This window comes from Oryzias melastigma, linkage group LG16 (assembly GCF_002922805.2).
Source record: "Oryzias melastigma strain HK-1 linkage group LG16, ASM292280v2, whole genome shotgun sequence".
Lineage (NCBI taxonomy): Eukaryota > Metazoa > Chordata > Actinopteri > Beloniformes > Adrianichthyidae > Oryzias > Oryzias melastigma.
In genome coordinates, this window is record NC_050527.1 from 5,238,553 (window position 1) to 5,262,178 (window position 23,626).

At 39.0% G+C, this 23,626-nt stretch overlaps 1 protein-coding gene across 2 annotated transcripts; it reads right to left on the reverse strand.

Annotated features, from left to right (window-relative positions):
* Window positions 1-617: 617 nt before the first annotated feature.
* znf574 (zinc finger protein 574) lies at window positions 618-21,876 on the reverse strand. 2 transcript variants are annotated; one of them, XM_024267763.2, is made up of 10 exons: window positions 21,701-21,876; window positions 18,774-18,936; window positions 11,722-12,874; window positions 11,429-11,643; window positions 10,831-11,010; window positions 9,233-9,327; window positions 7,194-7,288; window positions 4,609-4,757; window positions 3,070-3,357; window positions 618-1,866 (listed from the first exon to the last, which is right to left on the reverse strand). In XM_024267763.2, the coding sequence occupies exons 2-10, from the start codon at window positions 18,927-18,929 to the stop codon at window positions 1,267-1,269; spliced, it is 2,931 nt and encodes a 976-aa protein (XP_024123531.1). In that variant the 5' UTR covers window positions 18,930-18,936; window positions 21,701-21,876; the 3' UTR covers window positions 618-1,266. The 2 variants fall into 2 exon arrangements, with proteins under 2 accessions (XP_024123531.1, XP_024123533.1); XM_024267765.2 differs by lacking the exon at window positions 21,701-21,876 and adding an exon at window positions 21,489-21,694.
* Window positions 21,877-23,626: the final 1,750 nt, after the last annotated feature.

Consider the following 23,626-nt stretch of genomic DNA (forward strand, 5'->3'; position numbering starts at 1 on the left):
GGAGACTGCTCCACCAGAGCATGAAATTCACACGATTTCACCGCCAGACCAAACAATTTCATTACACATGCGCGTTTGCGTATTTTTTCCACTTCAGCGTCAGGCAGCAGGTATGATGAAACGCTCTTAAACAGAATATGAGCTCGTTGTGCCGGGGAGGAGAAAGAAACATGTATTTATTGACTGGTTTTCTTGTTAACGCTCAGGAAAGCAGTTGAATTCCCGGCACGGGCTCTCTCTCCTGCTCCGAGGGAATCCTCCATTTCCCTGATATTCCTCTCAATCTGTAGAAATGCTGCAATTTCTCCATTTCCCTTGCACAATCATCAGCATTTCTGCCTTCATGACATGAAAACAAACTAAGATTGAGTGCATGTGTGGCTTCAAACCCCCCTGTCAGCAATCGCTGGGTGGGAGACAGCTATAAGCCGTGCTTTAGAAACCTAATATGGGCCTTCTGCAGTGCTGGCAGACCTTATATGACATTACCCGCTTTCCATTCGCACACAAGCAGGATCATTATTCCTGATAACTATCCAGAAAGTGCCGGATAATTTCATTATATTACTTGCCACAGCGCAGCTCTGTATGTCTGTCAAATTGGAACTTTACTTGAATCCTTTTTACCAACTATATTTAATTACAGTACAAAAAAAAATCAATAGTATTACATCACAATTATCAGAGTAATACAGCTCATCAATACACAGATCTAGCCCATTTTTTTTTTTAATGTGAAAGAGTTTAAAATGATCTTTGAAGATAGTGCTTTAACATTTTTAACCCTTTCACACCAAATGTCGCTAACGTACCATTTAATCCACGTTATTTAGCATCATCTTGAACAGAAAAAAACACTGATATGTTTTTATATAACTGGAAATAAGCTCAGGCATGAAGGGGTTAACAGTTTTTGAATATCCTCCCGTTTGGCTCACTGTCCTTGTGTCATAAGGCTAATGAAACAATGCTCAAGTGTGGAATTGCTTTTTTATTTAACAAAGAGAGAATGTTTCATGGCTGACAAATCTATTTCTAAATAAAATAAGTTTCCACACAGATAAGGACTTGATAAATTAAATGTCTTTTTTTTGCACATCTACAAAAACTTTCTTGGACAATTTTCCTTATAAAAATGAATTCTTACCCAGTTGTAAAGCAACTAATTAAAAATATGACACTTGTTTAAACTAGATCATTGCTGTATTAGGTTTGAACCTAATCAATATGCACATAGATCCCATCTAGGATGTTTTTTAGTTTACCTCAAACCGTTTCCTCCACGATAAACTCAATAGTGTGTTGTGGGGACTGGCTGGTCTCCACCATTGTGATTTCACTTTCCTCCATGGTGATGGTGGGAACGGTGATGCCCTGAGTTCCCAGCACTGAGGAGGGCAGGATGACGACCTGCGAGGCTCCCTCTAACCCGCTCAGCTGATCCGAGGGGATCATGACGGTCTCGGTGGTTCCCTCAGCGCCCTGCAGCACGTATATGGTCTGTACGGTTGCCGATTCGACCTCTGCCGTGGCGCTCAGAGACGACAGCGCCTTGGCCCCCTCCAGCACCTTCTGGACCTGCGCGGCCTCGGCCGCCTGCACCGTGTCCTCCGAGGTTTCCAGCGGCAGCTCTCCGTGCAGCCGAAGGTGCTTGTCCAGGTTGGGGCGGGAGCGGAAGGCGGCGGAGCAGTGGGGACACGGGTACGGCTTCTCGCCGCTGTGGGTGCGGGCGTGCTCGGTGAGGCGCGCCGCCACGCTGAAGCTCTTGCCGCAGATCCAGCAGCAAAACGGCCGCGCGCCGCTGTGGATCCGCATGTGGTCCTGCAGATGGGGCAGCTGGCGGAAGCGCTTCCCGCATGTGGTGCACTGTCAGAGGAAGGAGAGCCAGGAAAATGGCAAAACAATAAAAAATGTCAGTTGAAGTAGGAAAAGCAGATTTAAGAGAATACAAACTGATTTTTCGTACAATATTATTTTCTTACAAACAAATAAATGGGTGCAATATGGATGTACAGGAGAATTTGCACATTTGGAGGCTGACTAAATACTTTTTTTTACTCCATTGTATAGAAAATACACTGTAGGAGAAACATGGAGTTAACGTGTTTGGTGCTTTATTTATTTCCTGTTGATTAATATCCTGTTGCTTAAATAATCAATTATCAACTAATTGTTTCCGCTTCATATGAAGAGAATATGATCAATTATGCAGCAAGTGTGATTAGTTACACAACAAATGCTGCCAGTGAGCTGAGAAGTTACCCATTTCAAAGTAATCAAAACACTAATCAACAAGTCAACGTTTAGTGTCATTTAATATGCTGACAGTGAGTTGGTCAACACACGGATAACGAAGGGCAGAATCCTGTCTGAGCACGGCCCGATTGACTTAGAATCTTCAGAGATATGCTAAAGACGTGGTAGAAAAATGGGGAGCTTTTCCTTGACTTTTTTCATAACTCACGTAAGCAGACATTTATACCGCAGACAAATCTGCAAGGGATACATCTTCAAAACCTCGACGTGTCTTCTTTTCTAAGTTTGATTCAATTTTACTCAAAAAATGTACATTTTTCCCCCCAGGAACAGAGCAACCTGAGGTAAATTGAAATGAATTCAAATAACTGGCTTCTTGTCTGTCATGTGGATGACATTGAAAGTCTGTCGTTATAGGAATGGTTTGAAGCAAAGCCACAAAGATTAAATCATTTCATGGCCCTGCACGCCCAGATGGGCTTGGGTGGGTCTGTGGTTGATGTCCTGCCCCATCAAACGAGCAGAAGAGAGCGAAGACTGAATCCCAAAATAGTAACAGGCACAAAGGGGAGCTGACAGGCCCTAAGTCAGCCCCGTCATTAATCACAGGTACACAGGGAGGGAGGAATCACCCCCAGGATACAAACTGCACAAATGGCCATGGTCCAGAACCCGGGAGACGGTCGCAGCTAAAGGCTGCGATAGAGAGAGCTGATTTCAAGTTGAGATCTAGTTTTGAAGAGGGTCTATAAAAAGGACAAATCTGTCTCTTGTTTTTAAATGTAAGCACACGCTGTTATCCATCCGTCTCACCTCAAAGGGCCTCTCATCAGTATGCGTCCTCATGTGAACGTTGAAGGTGGAATTGTAGGCAAATTCCTTTTGGCAAATCTCGCAGCGGAAGCGGGGTCGGTTTTTGGACTTGCTGAGCGTTCCTTGGAAGTGTGCCAGCACGTGCTCCTCCAGGGCGCTGTTGGAGGTAAATCGGCGGCGGCAGGGCCTCACCGGGCATTTGAGGGGAGTCTGGCCTGTGTGGGATAAGCGATGGAGATCCAGGCCCTCCTGGGTCATGCAACGGTGGCCACAAAGGTCACACTCAATCTGCAGGTGGAATAATGACACAGAAAAGAAGAAAAAAAGATGGGATGGAGACAGAGCAGAGGGTAATGAGATGGAGACCAAGAATGAAAGGAGTGTCCTCAAGGTCGCAGCTACAAGGTCCTTCTTCAGCACTTTTACAGAAACACCTATTGTCTTTCTTTCATGAAAATTTGGATCAAAAAGGACCAAAACAAAAGATGTAAACATGTGCATATTAGAGCTTAAAATGGCTTCCAGCTTCGAAAGTCTGACATAAAACAACCCTGGCACTTTGATTAGAGCTGATTAAACCACTAACAGTTGACTTGTTCAGATATGCAAGGTTGTCTTTCATCAGATCTCTGAGTGCAATTATTCAGCCTCCTCGTAATTATCCACAATTCAAATCTCCACCCACAACTTCAAATTGTGCAGCATGTGTTGTACCTTAAAAAAAATGCATTTTCTCTGAACAGAAGAATCAAGTACACACAGTACCGTAAACTATGTCGTAAGCCACTTTCAGACAGCCAACTGTGCAGAGCCATAACTGCTGCTGCTCTTTTTTCTTTTTTTCCCCATCTCCATTCTTCTGATTCACACAGATGCCTCAAGGGCAGATTATTCTCGTCTTTGTGAGCGATTTGGCAGAGAATTCTAGCGTCGTGCAAACCAAAAGGAGCGTAACCAGTAAGATTCCTCGTGGTTAAAATGTGTGACGCACAGGAAACATATTATTTACACAGTAATATTGACAGACAAGGCTGTGTCCGTCTGTGGCAATATTTTAAATAAAAACACATTTTTTGCGTTGTATGAATCATGGATCACAACATAAACGGTCTACAGTCAGCAAGACCTGAGTTTTTGTATACTGCTGGTTATAGGGCAAAGTTTTAGCTGCAGCAACATAACAGCTGATGGGAAACTAAAATCCAGGGGAGTATATGCAACCCTTTTAGAAGCATCCCTTACATTCACTGTTTTGTCTCCAGCTCTGGAGCTGCAGCGCCACAGCATTAATATTTTAATTTTGTCTTTTTCTGTTGTTGCTTTTAATTTACTGTGACTTTTTATTGTTTTAACTGTCTTTATGTCAAGCACCTTCACCAGCATGTTGATAAAATATGTTATATAATTAAAGTGATACTATTACACCATCTCAGATGACAAAGTTTCAGCAAAAACACAGCAGCTTCTATTTGAACGCCCGTAAAAATAGATGCACTTTATTATTGTTCGACTAAAACGTTTGAGGCAGTTTCCCCTTACCTGTCCTGTGCTTCGTCCTCGCCCCTGGCCTCTTCCTCGCCCCGCATTCCTCTCCTCCTCTGTGGTAGGACAGCGCTGAAGGTGGATCTCCAGCACAGACTGGTTGATGAACTGGGATGTGCAGTGAGGACATGTGACTGGCTGCTTGTCTGCAAATTGGAAGAGAGTCAAGTTTGAAGCAGATGGTCACGATCCCTTCTGTAAGCGAAAGCTGCTGGTCATTTCTGATGTTTGGTTTTAGCTTGGGGCAGCACACAGATTCAGCTGCTATCACTGCAACCCGACAGAATGAAGCATCCCAGGATGCATTTGGTCTGGGGATCGTTTCCTTTGGGGTTCATGCATACTCCTAAAACACACGACCGATTAACTCTTGAATCTACAGAAGGCTTAACGAAACAGCAACAGTAATGGTGGGGGTTAGATAAAGACGTGGATTCTTGTGAGAACCAAACATTAACAAAGAACTGACGTGTTAATTGGTAAAGATTCAAGGAAAGTTCATCTGAGCACATGTACTCCAAGAGCTGAAGAACATTAACTTGAGTCGTAATGGCTGCTAAAACATCTGCTAAATTAATCAATTACTCCGCTCATAAAAATGTGACTGTCAGTAAACTTTTATAATGGATTTATAATGAACAAAACCGCATAACATGTGTTGAATCCAGCTGTAATGATTTGCTGCTTTCCCCTGTGGATACTCCTGTGACTGATCCATATTAAATGGATACTTAGTCAATGCTGTTGCAAAATTAAGTGTTTAACTACTAGTTCAGTGTGTTTCCTGCCGACCAGGTTCATTAAGGACTGCCAAAATGCATTAAGGAGCCCATTCACAAAGCCGACATTAATTTGCCTCTGATCTGGGATTTTCATATCGACCTCCAAAAATATGTCTGCCGTGTGCCCTCTTCGAGATTCTGAGTTGAGAATCTGACATTCTGGTTTCAGCCACTAACTTTTAGTCTCTTGATGCTATTAATCCATATTTAATTAAAAATAAATAAATAAAAGAAGAAATCTAGAGCTCCTTAAATGGATCCTAAGATTATTTTTCAAAAAGAGTCAAGAAAACCTAAAAAGTCTGTCGCTATTTTTTTTTCATCCTTTTTGTTAAATAGAAAAAATCTCCTTTTTATTCTATTGGTTCAGCAAAGACTTTGGGTCATAAGCAGGCATGTCCAAAGTCTGGCCCCTGGGCCAAACGTGGTCTGCATTCAAATTTCCACCACTCTGTAGTTTCCTTTCATTGAATCAATAATATGCAGAATTTTCTACAAACTGTGTGTACGACTTCTTGATATAGTTAGTTAAATTACTTTTTAAGTCTTTATTAACCTGTGGCAACACTTTCACATGACCTTTCTGTGACACTTTGTGGCTCATTTCTAAAAATGTAACTGTAAATAAATGAGAAAAGTTAATAGTGAGGTGCACTGGTTCCTCCATTTAATTGGTAAAACATTTGAAGCTGCCATGAGACTGTATAGTATGTGTTTAAACATCTATGGTAATCATTTATTGCAGTTTGTGCTGTCATTTGTAGTATGCATATCGTATGAGCTGTTGTTGTTGTGATGACGATGAGTTTGCGATTTATTGTGTAGATTTATTTCATAATCTGGCTCCAACATGGCGAGGTTTGTATCCTGAAAAAAACAGCGACTGAATTGACTTCATTTCATTGGACCGGAAATAAGAGTGAGTGATGTCATATTCACTAGGTCCAGTTCTCATATATAATGGTCATAAGACATTGGAACTTGGCACAATGTCTACTTCACTTCATGTTTCAGTCATATTTGATCAAACTCTCACAGCTGCTCCAGAAAACCATTGGCGTTTAACACTGATGGTTCATTAGTATATTCAAAAACAACATGCTTGTCTCTCCTATTTGGTTTATTCACTCTGTTCCCACCAGGGACCAACTCATTAATCCTTTAATAAGGACAATCTCAGCCTATAGCCCTGGACTGATCAATAGATCAATCTTTATCATTTTTCTCAGAGGGGAATCGCACCCCTGACCTCTGCTGCACGCCGACTTCTCAAGCCTAACTAATGAGGTTGCCGTGCCAACATCCCCACTGATTAAGATTAAGTGACAACAATGTTGACCCAGTTCACTTATATCTACCTCCTCATTTTTCCATTCTGCACAGCACACAAATCAATTAGAAGTCAACAGCAGGAGAAGAACAACATACATACAGCATGGCGTGGAAACACATGTATAAATAATCAAGATAGGCCACCCAGACAAGCCAATGGGGTCATTTATCACCAGCTTTGAGATAATCGATACAAATTCTGTGTCTGCGGGACAGACAAGAACATCATCTCTAATTGGTTTCCGTTAGAGAGAAGCATGGGATCGGCCCTTCTGTGGATTCTTTGTATGCTCATCACATTTTCCCCACACGCAGATCAGACAGGGCGACTAATCAACAAGAGCCAAGGTGAATATTGAGGGAAAGTAAACAGCTCCTTCACGAACACAAACTCTGGAGCACTGAAAACAAATGCTTCCTGACGAGGATGGAAAGGAAAAACTTTGTTGCCGTTTTACACATTCTCACCTTGATGTGTGAGGGAATGAAGGTCCAGGTCTTTCCGGCGTTTGAATGCCTCTCCACAATCTGGACAGGGGAACGGGTGACTTGTGTGCAGCAGTCTGTCCAAACACAGAAAGTCTTAAAATCCATGTGGACACATAAGAGTTCACAAGAGCAAACAGTTTATTTTAATTTTACAAAAAACATAAATAAAATAACAAAATAACTCAGATTTGAAATAATGTGCTGTAAGCATAAACAGCAGGTCCTAAGCTCCACTCGAGTTCAACAATAGGCTTTTGTGTGTAAAGCAATGAAAATGTAAAAATAGGAGTGAAACGAAAGAATTCACAGTTAGGACATCTAAGATTATGTTTTTGCTTTGCATAACATTATTATGAACACATAGCCTTGAGGGAAGAAGAAAACTAGGAATATATTTACCTGATGTTGCATCAAGCTGCCTTTTAGAGCGTATTCATTAAAAAAGTCCATAGCTCAACTGTCACAAACATTCTTGAAACCAATATAATTTATAATATATATATTCCAAAGTAAAATGTGGTAAACCATACGTATAACTTTTGAGCAACACAAGAAACTGATCAGAAATTACTTTCTCCAGCAATGAGGATCAAAATGAAAAACTCTTCTTCTGTGGTATTCTTTCATATGTCTACCACTCCATACTTTAACTTAATAATGCATCAATTACAATAAAAGTGTCTCAAACTAAATTAGAACTGGATTTGACTGGAAAAGAACTGATTATATTACACTATATTTAATTAAAAAAGTAAAACAAAACTATTAACTCATAAATCATTTGCATTTAACTGTAAACAGTTTTATATAAACAAAAGTCAACAGAACTTAAATTATACTCCAAATGACCCAGTACTGCGTAAGGGGAATCTAACATAAAAGGGATATGATTAGTCAAATGGGAAAAGGGATCCATTTAATTTGTTAAATACTTCAAGCTGCCAAATAATTGTTTTATTTGTATAAATATTTAAGGTAACCATTTATGGCCATCTTTTGGATACAGGTAAGCTAAAGGCTGATATTGTGATGATAAATTTGCGATTTGTTGTCCAGGCCTACTTCAGAGTGTCCTTACATGGCCTTTGTTATGAAACTGTGCAATAAAAATCATTGACAACTAAAGCTATAATGAACGTCATTCCCTCTTGTCTGTCCTATATAGGAACACTTCTCAAACAACTGTTTCCAACACCAAACCATCTGGGAATTTGTCACTAGAAAGTGTTTGGGAAAAGGGCAAGCGGTTCACAAAAAACTTGGCAGATGATTGGATGAACCATCTGTCAGTCTTTAACTAATCTGATAAATGTAGTGTAGCCAGTTGGTCAAAATCAAGCAACTGCCAAAACCAATTTAGAAGGATGAAAAAGTCAGACTAAGAATAACCTTCAATGCATCTATGAGTATTGAGAATAGAAAACAATCTTTAGTCATTTTTGTTTCTTTAACATCAAGAGTTTGTCCTTTTTTGAGTTTAAATATCAGCAGTTATTTCTGTAAAAATATACTTTAGTGGTAATCAAATTCACCAAAGGAGTCTGTATAGTACTCGAGCAAAAGCCACAGGTAACTCAGTTCATCTTAAACCACATTACTGAAAGTTCCCACACTGTAGTCAATATCTTCTCCTCTGCTTAGCCAGGCAGGACGGGACCATGCTCCTCCACCATCCCAGCGTATTATCATTATCATCTTAATTTACTGGGACTCTCTCTGTCAATCATGAGAGGCTACAGCTCAAGGGCACCTAGACATCCCTGCGTGTCTGCTACACAGCTTAAAGGCCTTTTTGGGAGCCGGATACAGCTCAGCTCCCACAGCTAGTGGCAAAACGGGGGAAGGTTATCTAAATCCTGTCCTTTAGTTCTTTAATTCAAATGTATCTTTATGGTAAACAGAACGGGAGAACGGCTGACTGGAAAATGGACAAATCTGACACTATTTCCACCAATACCTGCAAATGCCACATGCTTCAAAATACATGCAATCTCATAATGTTAGCAAAGTCTTATTACTTGTGATGGTTAAGCTGTTCTTCGGTGCTGAAGCGTGAAGGACAGTTGGGGCAGGCGAAAAGATGAGCTGCTCCTTCACTGTCCAAAGCACATACCTGGATGGAGGAAAACTACAATCAAGACCGATAGAAAAATAACATTCGTTTTTAAGAACAAACAAAAAACTTTTTCACTTACAAAAAGTGAAATGCATCGTCAGTTTTTAAAAAAATAAGTATTTTTTTAAAAAACGTCAACTACAAAGAATGCTATATACCCTTTTTTTTTTTTAGGAATGACAGCTGTGAAAGGTTTTCTTTAAGTCTATACAAGGTTTTCACTAACTGTTAATGATATTTTGGCCCATTCCTCCATGCAGATCTCCTCTAGAGCAGTGATATTTTGGGGCTAATGGTAATACACACAACACTAAATGTATTTCTAATTTATTATAACATGGACACAAACATGGTCATCATTCATAAATTCTGTCTAATTCTTAAAAATAAACTACTAACACTAATTAAAAAAAAATGGGAAAATGAATTAAGTAAAAATATCTGGGACGGTATGACCAACATGGAACTTTTGTAGAAGCTCCATTTTAACCTTTACATCAGGTTGGCTCTGAAAAAACTCATCTAAACTCATTTTAGGATCACTAAAACTCACTGGAAGCTCAAGCCAAGATTAGTGATCATGAGATATTTTTGCGTTTTATTAGGAAAACGCGTAAAACTACAATGTGGCTTTTAGCATTTGCAGGCAGCCGTACGCCGTCGCCTGTAGTTTGGGGTTTATGTGCTTTTTGAACAGTTGTATGCAGTGTGGCACATAATTTAGTGCTTTTGTGTTTTTGCAGTTTTGTACAGCATGACATGTAATTTGGTGAATTTTGTGTTTTACCGGGATCAGTACTGGTACATTGTGTTTTGCTTTTTGAAGAGATCAGAACAGCATGGCAGATAATGTGGTATTTGTACAGAGAAGTGCGACATATTGTTTACACTGGTGTTTTGTAAAGTTTGGGCCAGTTCTGCTCAGTTTCTTTTTGAGTAAATTGTAATAAAGTGAAGCTGTAGGGTTAAACTGTCATTTCCTTTAGGAACAGTATTCTCTGGATTTAGATAGGTGTGTTTTTTTTCTTTGGGTCTCACGTTCACTCTTAAGCCTTTTTATTTGACCTCCTAAAGTTGTTGCTTATTATTTATCATTGATGTAAATAAAGTCACTGTTCCGTTATAGAGAACGTTTCTCTGTGTTTTGGTTTTAAATCTGTTTCATAGTACGCTCAACCAAAACTCCCAGACAAAGAAAAGGGTATAAAATAGTGTATGCGTAGGAGTATGGTGGAGAATGTGAATGAATAAGGCAGTGTTTATATTAGAGCTAAACAATATTTTGCAAGAGTATATTAGCATGTGTGTAAGAGTTTACCAGAATTGTGTTTATAAGTGACTACAACTGTACTTGTGCAGGAATATATTTGTGTAAGAATGTACGATATCGCGTAAAGCCTCGTAAAATCTCCTGGGTTCTAACGCACTTCTTCAACACTTCCACTTTTGAAATGGGATTTCTGCTTCAGGATTCAATGCAAAAAAGGAGAAAGACCGTACCGGTTTGCGTCCTCTTTTGCGCCGGGGATGCATTGAAGTGTGAATCTGCTGGTGTCTCTTCAGCGTTGCCGACTGCGAGAAGTTTTTCCCACAAACATCACAGCAGTACGGCTTGTTCCCCGTGTGGCTCATGCTGTGCCGCAGAAGGCTCTGGGAATTGGTGAATGACTTTGTGCACACCTTCAAAACAACAATCAGAATGCGTGCAAAGCTGTAATTGCAGCAATTTTAATTGCTTTGTGCAAGAAAAAGAGGGTTGTGCGTAGCTAAATTCAAAAATTCAAAAACCCAATGGCAGACTGTTTGTTATGCACGACCCATCTCTTGTGCAAACAAACATTACATGAATATTTTAAACCGTAATGCTGTTTTTTTTTCCTCATCAATGCCCATGGGCCTTTAAGACGGCACATTTAAATTTACTTAAAGGTTGTTGTTTTTTTATAGTTCTTATACAAAGACACAAAATGAACGCTTAAAGTCAGGAGCATTCAAGCTCTGCACATAAAAATCTTATCACTTCAAAGTCAACTCAGATCCTAGAGCAAACCATCCTGACATTCAAGAAAATGACTTGGAGGAGAGTTTTGTGGGGCACCTTGCATGTGAAAAGCTTTTCTCCAGTGTGGCTGTAGACGTGTGTGCGGAGGAAGACGCGGCGCGTGAACTTTTTGCCACAGTAGGGGCAGACGTGGGGCAGCGGCGTGCGGGCCCAGTCCTGTAAAAGCTTGGCAGGCGGGGGCAGATTTGTGTTGTCCGAGTCAGCTACAGCGCCTCCGTCCGCTTCCTCTTTAATCCCCAAACCTTTGTTGCCTGAGCACAGAAAAAAGAGCGAGGTCAAAACTGCACAAGACTAATAGCTTTTTTTTTTAAATAATGATTTCCAATTACCTTTTACCGCACTAGCACTGACGATCCTGAAAGAAGGCCTGTTTTTCTTAGAAGCCGGTAATCCAGATTCGTCTCCGGAGGTGGAGGGGGACATGAGTCGTTTTGTGCCCTGTGGGTTATCCTCCGGTTCGGTGGTGACGCCTTCATCGTTGACTTGAACCTTCTCCGCCACCTCCGTCTCAGATGCGGAGCTGTGCCCGCGCCGATGATACAAGTAGCGAGTGGTGTTCATGAAGGTCTTCCCACAGGTGGAGCAAGTGTGCAGCGGCTCACTGAGGTCATGCTTCTCCTTCCGGTGCTTGACCAGCCCCTGCTCGTCGTTCAAGCTCTCCCCACACTTGATGCAAAAGAACACCTCTGGCTGAGTGAAAGTGGGGGTGGGACTGCTGGCGAAATCTGCTGCAGCCTGTTCGCTGGTGCCGTTACTCTGAGTATAAGCTTCCTCGGGCGCCACTTCAGGAACCGCAACCACCTTCTCCTCGCCCTTCTGCCGGTGCTGTTTGCGGTGATAGAGGAAGAGGGTGGTGTTCAGGAAGCTTTCCCCGCACACAGAGCAGCGGTGCAGAGCCTCCTCAAAGCCATGCTGGGTTTTACGGTGCGCCACCAGCTCAGACACCAGACCAAAGCATGAGCCACAATCCACACAGAGCAGCACAGGTTCAGGCTTGGGCTTCTTGTTAACTCCCCTTCTCCTCGGAGATGAATCCTCCAGATTAGAAGTTGCAACCTCAGCTTCTGCACTCTGAGATGAAGAGGCCTCTCCAGACTCTTCTGTATTCTCCGAAGACTTATCCACAGACTCTGGATGATGGCTTTCGTTGAGTGAAAACGAGGAACCGTCTTGATGTGAAGGCGTAGTTTCGTTCAGGTCCGATACGGCCTCCGGGTCTACGTTTGTATCCGGCTTATCCTTGCTCTTTGAAGGATCCTGCTGGCATGCCCCTTCTCTGCGGTGAAACTGCCACTGTTGGAGGCTCTTGAAAAGTTCATCACAGTCTCCACATTGGTAAAGGATTCTGGGCTGGTCTGTGGATTGTCTATCAATGTCCTCATCCTCCACAGAGTGCAGAGAGGGATGTCCTGCATGGACTTCAATCTGTGACACTTCAGACTGTGAGACTCCATCTGCCTGGGATATACTTAACACATGTTGCTGCAAAGACAAAAGACACAAATATTGTTTTGATCATTTGTGACTGTGACTTATTTGCAAATAACATGAAATAGAGAGAATTCTGGCAGTCATATTTGCCTTCAATTTCTTCCTTTAGGCATATGAGGGCTAATAGATTCATCTTTAGGAAACGGGGGTAATTTATAAAGCATCCACTTTGAGCCAAGGTTCCACTTAAGAACTCCAGCCAGCCAAGATAAGGCCTAAGCCTGACTGATAACCAACCAAAGGTCTGTCGGGGTTGAACAGGTCACTCCACAGGGCTTTACATTTGCTCCCTTCATCCATTTAGATGATAAAAGAGAGCATCAAGGTCAAAGCTAAAGGAATTTGCAGTCACAGCAGTTCAAATGTCTCACATGCAGCTATGATTTGTATGAGCTGCAGGTCTGTGGGTGTAGAACTGGATCTAGAACATCCTGATCCCAATTACACCTTACAAAAAAACTTAATGTGCAATTTATTCTCACATAAAAGCAGCTGTATGTTTAAATAAAACATCACAACAGCTAGGAGTCCTTTATTATGAATAAATGATGCATTAGAGTCCACAAACATCTCTTCATATGGAAGTCAGGAAGCATCCCCAGTTTGGGAGGCTCCGTCAGTGTGCTTCCACTGAGCTGTAGGTTTGTTGTTGCCATGGAAACGCTTGACGTAACGTGAACACCACTGCTATCATAGTCCCTTTTAATTACTGCAAAGAAAGTCATTAAAGAGCAAGCCAAGCGGACAAAAATGTGAACGCAAATGTAAATTTTAAACCACCTGCTGCGCCATCTGACAGCTCTAATATGCCATTGTGCATGGCTCATTTGTTTTCTTATGTGCATATCACTACTCTGTGGGAGAAAAAAGGAAAGAAAGGAGGGAATCAGGGTTAAATCATGGAGGATTTACCCATCCATGTTATTGGTCATCTGCACTAGTTTAAGTATTTTACTCCCTTAAACTATTATGAAACATATTTTTTCTACTTTACATATTTTTATCCGATAAATAAATCAAAGTGAACAGTAAAAAGTGTTAAACTTTCCACCTATACGTAGAATATTCCTGTTCAGATTATAGAGTGTACGACTTAAATGATCCTGGGAGTTTTCTTCTACTGAAACCTGTAACAGATCAGAAACTTCAGCTTAGATCATGTCCTGTTAATTTGAATTCACTGGAGGTGCGAGGATGTTTTCATCCTCTCAACTAAAGTCATCTTAAATGCAGCCGGAGTGAGTTCTCTGATCAAGCTAGCACCCTAAAACATGAGCTGGAGGATCGTACTTCCATATGCACTTTAATCTATAACTGCACAGTCACTTAATGCAACAGATTCTTTTGATAGACCTCATGAAATAATTATTCTTGGCAGCAGCTAAAAACCCCTGGCAAAAATCAATGCCAGAAAAATATCACTAAATAATACAAATAGAGCACTTTCATTATTCTATCAAAAAGATTCGACTCGCTCAAGGGTTAAAACGGCCTTTAAAAATATAGAAAATACCATCTGGAGGAAGAAGAAAAAAGCCTGGTATCAAACGTTTCACTGCGAGTGAGCTTTTGCAAATCTGAGCCTAAAATTCTATTCTTTTTGTGTTTTTCCATCATCACCGTCCTCTTTATTTATAAAGTGCTTAAACATAATTAAAACATTAACTGTACTGTACATTAAAAACTAGACATGAAAATTAATAAATAAGTGAATAAAAACATTAAAACATAATAAAAGAACATTTAAAGGTAGAAACATAAAACAATAAAAAATTTGAAGGTAAAAAAAACTGACTAAAATGTCATGTGTGATCAAACGTTTGGCAATAAAAAATGTTCTTGAGTCAAGTTTAAAAACGAATGGTGAAAACACTAATGTTTTTAAACTCTCCAAAGCTTCAGAGCACAGATAGAAAAGGTTAATCCACTCTAAGACCACTCTAAGATTTAAAAACTAAAGAATCTGAAAGCGAACAGGCAGCCAGTGGAGGGAAGCCAGAACCGGTGTGATGTGGACCCTCTTTCAAGCTCCGACCAGAACACAAGCAGCAGCGTTCTGGACCAGCTTAATATCACTATTTTAAAACCAAAGTTGACTGTTTAACATGTGGAGCCAGGGGATCCAAATTCACTTTAGAGGGGTCAGCTTGGACCAAACACCAACACCAACACTTCTGTTTTTGGTTCAATTAAACTAAAAAAACTTAGAACCATCCAGTTTTTGGTGTCAGTAGATAAGACAGCAGTAGTGTTATAGAGGAATCTTTCTTGTTATTGGGAAATGACTATCGTCAGCATAACAATGAATGAAAGGACACCAAGTTTCCCCATAATGGGGCCCCGTGGAAGGAGGTATGATGAAAAACAAGAGGTTCTAAAATTGAGCCCAGAGGAACCCCACAAGACAGAGGACCTGTGGCAGATTTTTTTGTTATCGAATGTTTAAAAATACAGTTTTTTTCAAAGATTTTCTAGGAAAAGCGCTTCTAGAACACTAATTGCAATTAAAAATACACAATACTAACGTTTGACTATTCAAATTTTGAGATTCCTCCTTCTATCCACCATCATAAAATCAGTAGGATTTTGTAATCTTACATTGAAATTTACCACGGATTCTTTAAGAATTTATTCAACATTAACGATCCATTTTGAAGAGACAGCAGTGCAGCTTTCTCCTTCAAACCTCCGTGTTGAAAAGGGAGACGGCAAGTCTTTTGCTTTACATCAATGTCACATTATATTGGCTAAGACAACGGAGACGCTTGCAATAAAGCCACTTATGACAAACCATGCCCCAACAGGCCATAAGGTATGCTGGTTTTATAGTTTTACTCCAGCTGAGAAAGACTGGCACTGACAAGCATTTATCATGCCCCCTTTCCCGCTGGCGACTCCGGATGCAATCTGTCTGTCATGAGCGTCACTATGTTTTATAGACGCATGTTGAGGATTGTAAAAGATGGAAGTTCGAGCGCGAGCTCACAGAGCCATGCCCTACTGCTAAATGAGGGCCAATGACTGCTTTTAACCCTGGGGGCTTTCTGAAGCTGTCAAGGAAACAGCCAAAGAAGAAAAAAAAGTGCCAGCAAGATGACAAGACTAAGCTCACGGTGTCAAACCCAAAAACTCCTTTTGCAACTCTGAAAGTCAGAGTAGAATGTGGCTTTATGTTGCTGATATGCACCAAAAGGAGGATTTTCTAAAATAAAGTGCATCGGACAACAAAATTCTGAATAAATTATGTAAAAGAGTTTGATGCAAATGCAGGCTGGAACTTATACACCTGCAGAAGAAACGACACAGCGAACAAAACAAAAAACAGTAGAACAGATTGTTCATCTCTCCAGAAGAAGACAAAGAATAGGATCATAACAATATTAGGAAACAACAGACTGTTCATTACAAGTGAGGCATGAGATACACTCTGGTGATTCATCTGACCTCCACGGATCCCATGTAAATGTGGAGTCACAGACCTCAATCTGCTCTGCAGCTTTCCTTCTGCTCCCCATCTTCTTCCCTTTTAGCCAAAAATACTCAAAAAACACACAAGACTCCCTTATTATGCTTCTCTGCATCTAAAGCCCCTGAATTTCATATGAAACATATAGAGCAAGCTGTACTTATCTTTCAATTGTTTGTGTTCTAAAAAAAAATCTGTTGTTTGGTGAACATTCTAGAAAATGAAGTCTATAATGATAAATCAAGTTTCAGCGCCACCACACCTCTTTGTCTCATTAGTGACTCATTATTGTGACAAACAATCTGCAAATGCAAGACGAGAATAATGATGGTACACATTTAAAATAAATAAATAAGGTTGCACATAATCAGGACTTGGTGGACATGTACATGATGTAACACATTTGTAAATGAGAAACAAAGTTATTAATTATGTCTAAACAATACATTTCAGTGTAATTGTCAAAACATTCGTCAAAAGCTACGATCAGAATAATTAATGCAGCATCACACATAACACGTCAATTTTCCGTTTTCCCACAGCCAAGGCTGTTGATTCTTGAGTGCATCCGCATTGAATAAATATTGAACGTATGCATAAGAGGTACAGGCTTATGTTAAAGACAAACTGTAAGAACAAAACCCTTAATCATCAAACGCATTCACTGCCAAACTGCCATTCTAGCATCGCTCAATAGAAATGTACCTAACAGCTTCCAGAGACAAAGTGTTCAGCTCGACAGCAACCACAGACTTTGTTTTGAAAAGAAAAGCTGAGGATTCATATTTTAATAGCAGCAGTGACACGGGGTTATGAGCTACCACCAAATTAACAAGATCAGTAGATAAGACAAGTAAATGAGCTGAAAACTGTGAGCAACAAGCTGCAACTAACCTGATTTAAAAAAATGAAAATACTGGGTTACTCGAGGCGCATTCATCATCTCCAAAACTTTTAAACAGAGAAATATTTCATGGAAAATGTGGTCCTCAGAAATACATGGGGACAGATTTGAGAACCCAAAAAGACCAACTCTGGTGGAAATTGCTTTTTTTAAGCTTAAACTAAACTGAGCTTAAAATTGAATTCATTGCATCCAATTCATTGAACTTAAATGATTTGAATCTCAGCCTTCGTCTGTCTCTTCTGGTTTGTCCCAAGGTTCTGTTCTTGGTCCTCTTCTTTTCATTACTTACCTCCTACCCCTGAATATATTTCCCATAAATTTAATATAAAGTTTAAATTGCGAATGACATCCGGATGCAAGCTCTACGTATCAAGTAAACCTGACTCCTCTCTTCCTGTCTATCTGAATTCAAAAACAGGTTCACCTTAAATTGCCTGAAACTCAGTCGTGATAAAACCTTACTACTCCTTGTCAAACTATTCCAGCTGAAGGCTGGAATTCCTGACCTGACCTGTTCATAGTATAAACTCCATACCAACCTTCAAATAAAACTCATTTGTTTAAATCTGCTCCTTTGAAAGGCATTTTTAAATCAAATTAAACTATTAATAATATTGCATTTCCGGGTATATCTTCATTCAAATCATTGTGAATCAGGAGCAGATGAAAAAATGCACTTTAAAAAAGAGCTTTTTTGTCACATAAAAAATACACTGGCCGGGCCACAAGCTCCCTGCTACGGGAAGGAAAGTGGGGGCGGGGTTGCTCTGTGCCAATAGTCCCACCCAAAACTATGTCCTAGGCTAGAAAACAACACAGTTTCAGGATTAAAAGATCACTAACACATCAAAAATGACCAGAAGGGGTTTTTAAGGAATAAAATATAGTATATATTTAACATTTTTTAATCGGCAAGAGACTCTGACTTTAGGTTCATGTATGACACTGAAAACAGACAAAAATATGCATTTATGTCATATATAGAAACATTGGTGGAGAGTAGGGGGCGCACAGGGGATTTCATTGAAACATGCGACCATTTTTACCCCCCCTTGCACCAAAATTTCCAAAAATGAATCAAAAAGTTTTGTGTTTTTTGGGGTGCAACAAACTGGGTTTTCATTTCCAGAAAAAAAAGAACTCACTGCTAATTTGAGTATTGAGTATTCTGATTTAAAAGTATATCCAAATCAAATATTAATACAAGGTGACACTTTGAAAAGAGCCTGTCAGTGATTACAGGCGATTCACTGTTGAGTGTTCAAGTGTTCAACGCATCAAGGTCTTTGTTACCATGATGAGTGACAGAGCGCTGTCAATTTAGGACTAAATATTGTGCCTTCTTTCCTTTCCAAACATGATTAACGGGCTTTTTATGCAATCACACGGCTGATTATTTAATGGCACACTGCCGCAATAACACCCCCCATCTTTCTTTTCCCCAGTTAACTCAAGGTGTGATTAAAACAGAGGGCAGCACTGCATGTGTGAGGGATTTTTGATGTTTTTTTTTTTACCTGTGTTTGCAACGCTGGGACAGAAACCGGGCCGGCTCCAGACGAAGGTGGTTGGTCCTCCTCGGCAGTGCACGTCAGCTGGTGTTTGAGGACCTCTTCTAAAGTGTTAAACTCCTGGTAGCAGGGGAAGCACATGTACACGGACGACGTCTCCATGACTGCCCTGGAGGATCGGAAATCATGAACACTTTATGAGGAACGCCAAAACGTGAAAAACGATTTAGACAAAAGTGCAACAGTTCACAAAGCAAGTGCAAGCTCTGAGCATAAGAGTGCCATCATAATTTGTGCCCGGTCCAGATGCAACCAATGCAACAGTTAGGATGTGAACATTGCCCTCTCCTGATGAAAAGAAGTGTCTGCATATATTATCAAGGCAGATGGGACCCGAGTGCCAAGATTCTCAGCGGTTGCCAAGATGACTCATCGAGTGCCGAGCTTGAGATAATTGTTATTTTGACCATGCAGGTTCCTGCTCAGGTGAAGACCTCGCAGTCCTTCAATCTCTGTGCCATTTCACGAACAGAGCTGATATTTAGCTCCAACATCAATTAAATATGTATCATAATTGGGCCTGGTGGAGGTGTTGCCCGACTCCTGCAGCTGCTAAGCATACCTGTAATCAAAACAAAACCGTTGCCATCCTTTCTACCTCAAACTCCACTAGACTCCTCTTTTAAAAATGATATTCATTACCACAATGAAGGATATATCAGTGTGTAAAAACACTGAAATAACACCATTGTAGTTCGCCATGCAATTGCAAACAATTGGAATAATCAGGCTTCATTTGTTAATTTGGTGTAAACAAAAACAATCCCAGATTGAGAGTCACACAAAAGTTTGGCCAAATACCCCAACCGAGTCTGAAAAGTTTCCAGAGACATCTGTTACTGAGAAAACATTATGCTAATGTTTTGAAGGTGGTTTTTAGTTTAGTAAAAAGGCTATAGAAGATAGTGCATAATATGCAAATCATAAAACACAAATAATCACAAATGCATAACTAAATTAAAGCTGTTGAAAAAGTATTTTGTACATGCGCTCTAATATGCTATAATTGGCTTAGTAAAATCTAATTAATTATCACCTATGTGGAGATTTTTTGTTTCCGTATTCCTTCACATTGATATGAAAATGTACCCAGTAATGCATTTAGACTAAACACGCATTTGCACACGTGGAGAGCATATAAACAATAACAGTTTAATGACATCTTTAAGGTCCATTCTTATACTTTATGCATCGTTCATAACTTACTTGGCTAAAAAACATTTCGGTATTTATTTAGGGAGTAACTATTTATTGATTAACTGGTTAATTGATCCTTCAATGCAACCAGATCAATCTGTCTGGGGTAAGTTGTTAATCAAATTGACCTATACCATTAAAAAAATCCTTTCAAAATAAAATAAATCAATTACATCAATAATGAAAAATAACATTTGGAATGACACACTTTAGGTTTATTTTTCTAGAACTTAAAAATTATAATGTCTGTGCCATTTCAGCAGATAACACTCATGATGGCAGCACAAAATAATCAAACCATCATTACAGTCAAATGTGTGGAAACACTGAATTTTACAAACACATGAGACCATGTGTAGAATGTTCTTATGGTGTGGAAAGACAACAATGAGCTGAACTTTAAGAAGCTAAAACATGAATGGATTTGCCATCAATTCATGTTTACTTGAATATTTAATTTATTATACTATATTGCAAAAAAAACAAGGGTTCTGGTAAACTTCACCTGCAGTGTTCAGTACCAGGTATTTGTCTCTGAGTCACACTGAATTTTTGAGCGGAAGGTGTTCTGGATACATTTTTAGGTATTAAGTAATAGGATTGAATATTTAAAAATGAACAAATATTGACTATGAATTGTACCTTTAACCACAAATGAATCAAATATTTGTTGAAATGAACCATTATTTTACTAGTGTTTACATAAAAAAAAAAACTTTTTACATACATTTGTATAAATTGTGGGGGAAAAAAAACACTTATTTTTGAGACTCAAACTTCAGTTTTAATACTATGTTAAAAATTAATTGACAGATACATTTTTTCTTAATTACTAAAATGTTGGTTTTTAGCTCGATTTATAAACAAAAGTGTGACAACACATAGAATCGTATTGTTATTGTTGATTGGAACATTTTTCTACAAGTTAATCAAAAGGTAAAATATTATATATTCTAATTCTCATGCAATTTCTACAATCTAGCTATTCATTTCTATATAACATGTTATAGAGGTGGAATTAGGCTTTAAAACACGCAGAAAATGTTGTATAGATGAGGATTTTATAGACAATGATCTCATGCTAGCTAACTGCTTGCCACAGTAGCAATGTCGCTGCTGTTGCGTCACATGTAGAAAATGTGTAAATATATTAATAAACACACTTTAATGGGTGAAGAGAACAAACAATTGATTGATCAGGGTCTGATCAGGTGTACGAGTTAGCAGCTGTGACAGCTATGACAGTTGGCTAGCGGCTCAGCTCGATGCGGACGGAGGCTTTTCTCTGTGCTGCTAACATGCAGCGATGGCCATCTTATTCAAACGGCTAACATGTAACCCCGGGGAGGCAGCTATCCCAGGAGCTAATGAGACCAGCTCCAGTCGGTTCGTTAAACTGCAGACGTAAAACCACCATCAGCTGGCGTCGAAATCCGTTTTGCCACTTGGGCCAGTGGTGCTTACTTTTTAAACCCAAGGAGAAGAAGAAGAAAAGCCTCGACAAGGAGGGCGGGATGTGCTTCTTCGGTGGTGTAATGGCGGCGACGGACTAAAAGTTAACATTAACTGTCTCCCCCCGTTGAAATCCTCCATACATAAATATCACGGATATGAATTGAACTTAAAGATAACCACTGTTGGGACAAAATGAGCAAAAATATTTCAACAAAACTCACCACAGTCACAGGTTACGGGCCGAAGAGGAAATAGGACAACTTCAGTTTTTTTTTTCCTGGCTGATACAAGAATCGATGTGATTGGCTAAATCTGTCACTTGGTGAACCAATAGTATTCGACTTCACAAAACCCCGGAATTTTGTATTCAGAAAGCGCGCCGCCAGTGCAAAAGCCCAAAAATGAAGATGGTAACATGTAACTCATTTTTTTCAGATCTTCAAAAAAAAAAAAAAAAAAAAACATTATGAGGTTTTTATATAGTTCCATTTTTAATTCTGGTTAAATTCTACATAGATGAATGTGAATTTAATCAGAAAATACCATATTTTTCACAGTTAAGAAAATGTGTAATTTTTTACGTATAATCTATATTCCATCTGTAGAATGGCTCTCAAACTTAATGTAATAACCTCCCTTGGCTGTTCATCGCTGTCTCTGTATTTTAGTTTGGTTCTCTTTTTGTATAATTGNNNTTTTTATTAATAAGAATTAATACTAAGAGTCCTGCACAAAGATCTGCCTGCAATATTACACATTTCAATATTACAACAACACAAATGAAGAAGCCACACAATTGTGAAAAAAGGACTAAAATATGTTAAAAAATGCAACTAAAATGATGCAATAACACACTAATTACTTTTGAAAGGGCACAAAAGTGTTATAATTTAAATAATTAAATAGCATCCAATCATACTTACATAAAATACTGCTGTTATTTTACAGATTTAATCACTCTGAGCAAATTTTGGAAATGTTTATGCAATTTAAAGTGCAATAAAATGTAATTAAAGCGAAATTCATCAAACATATTAATGTTTGCTCTCCTCAAAATGTCTTTAAATAAATAATAATAATAATAATCATGCCATTGAAAATGAACTTCATGCTTATTTGTTTCTGTGTCTCTTAAAAATGTTGCTTTTATTTTTTTTTAGAAGTGCTAACAAACGAAGCATCGAAATCTTGCAGCAGCCCGCGTTGATTACACTCATTAAAACCGCCTCAGTCATGGCCACTTCAGCTGCTTTTAAGCAATGCCCATTAAACTGAATGGACCCTGTGACAAACACAGCGGTAAAGTTAATTCATCCTTTCCATGTCCACTCTCATGCGAGCCCTTGGTGCTGTAAATTTCACCATCTGCATTCATGCCTGAGGGTCCCTCTGAGACCATTCACATGCAGTCCATGGATTTGTTACCGTTTACTGACCTGACAGGTGTTTAGATCAATAACTCATTTAGAAAAAGAAGAGAGAATCTGCAGAATTAAAATGCCTTTTAAACAGAAACTTTTGTGGATTATCTTAAGTAAATGCAGATTACAGATGAAGCTCCTGTCTGTGAAAGTTTACCTAAAAAATCCTTAAAGAATTGTGTTAATCCTTTGAATTTACCGCATCTGAATACTCAGCAAATAAAATATAAAATAAACAATGAGGAAAATAAACAAAATATCGTTTCTGGTCCTTTCAACAAAAAATGACTTAAAGCAAAAATAATAATAATAAACTAAATATATATAAAATAAACATATAAAATATATTTAAAAACATGACAAATAGGACAAAAAATATTTAAAAAATATCATGTAAATATTTTAAAAAATATCTTGGATGATCTCTAAGCATTTTTTAAAAGTCAGTTCAAATGGATGAAATTGGCAGATATGATCACAGCTGGAAATATTTATTTCACACTGTTCTGTAAAAGTATTAATTATACTGACAATATCAACTAATAAATTTGGATAAAGCTTTTCAGATCATAAGGGTTAATTTGTGTCAAATAAATAATGGAAACAACTTTAAAAACATATAAAATAATACACATTATGATGGAATAATCTAACTTTTTCTTATTTGTAAGAATTATTATAATCTCAATCATTTTTTTATTTAAATTATTTTGATAATCAAGTAGC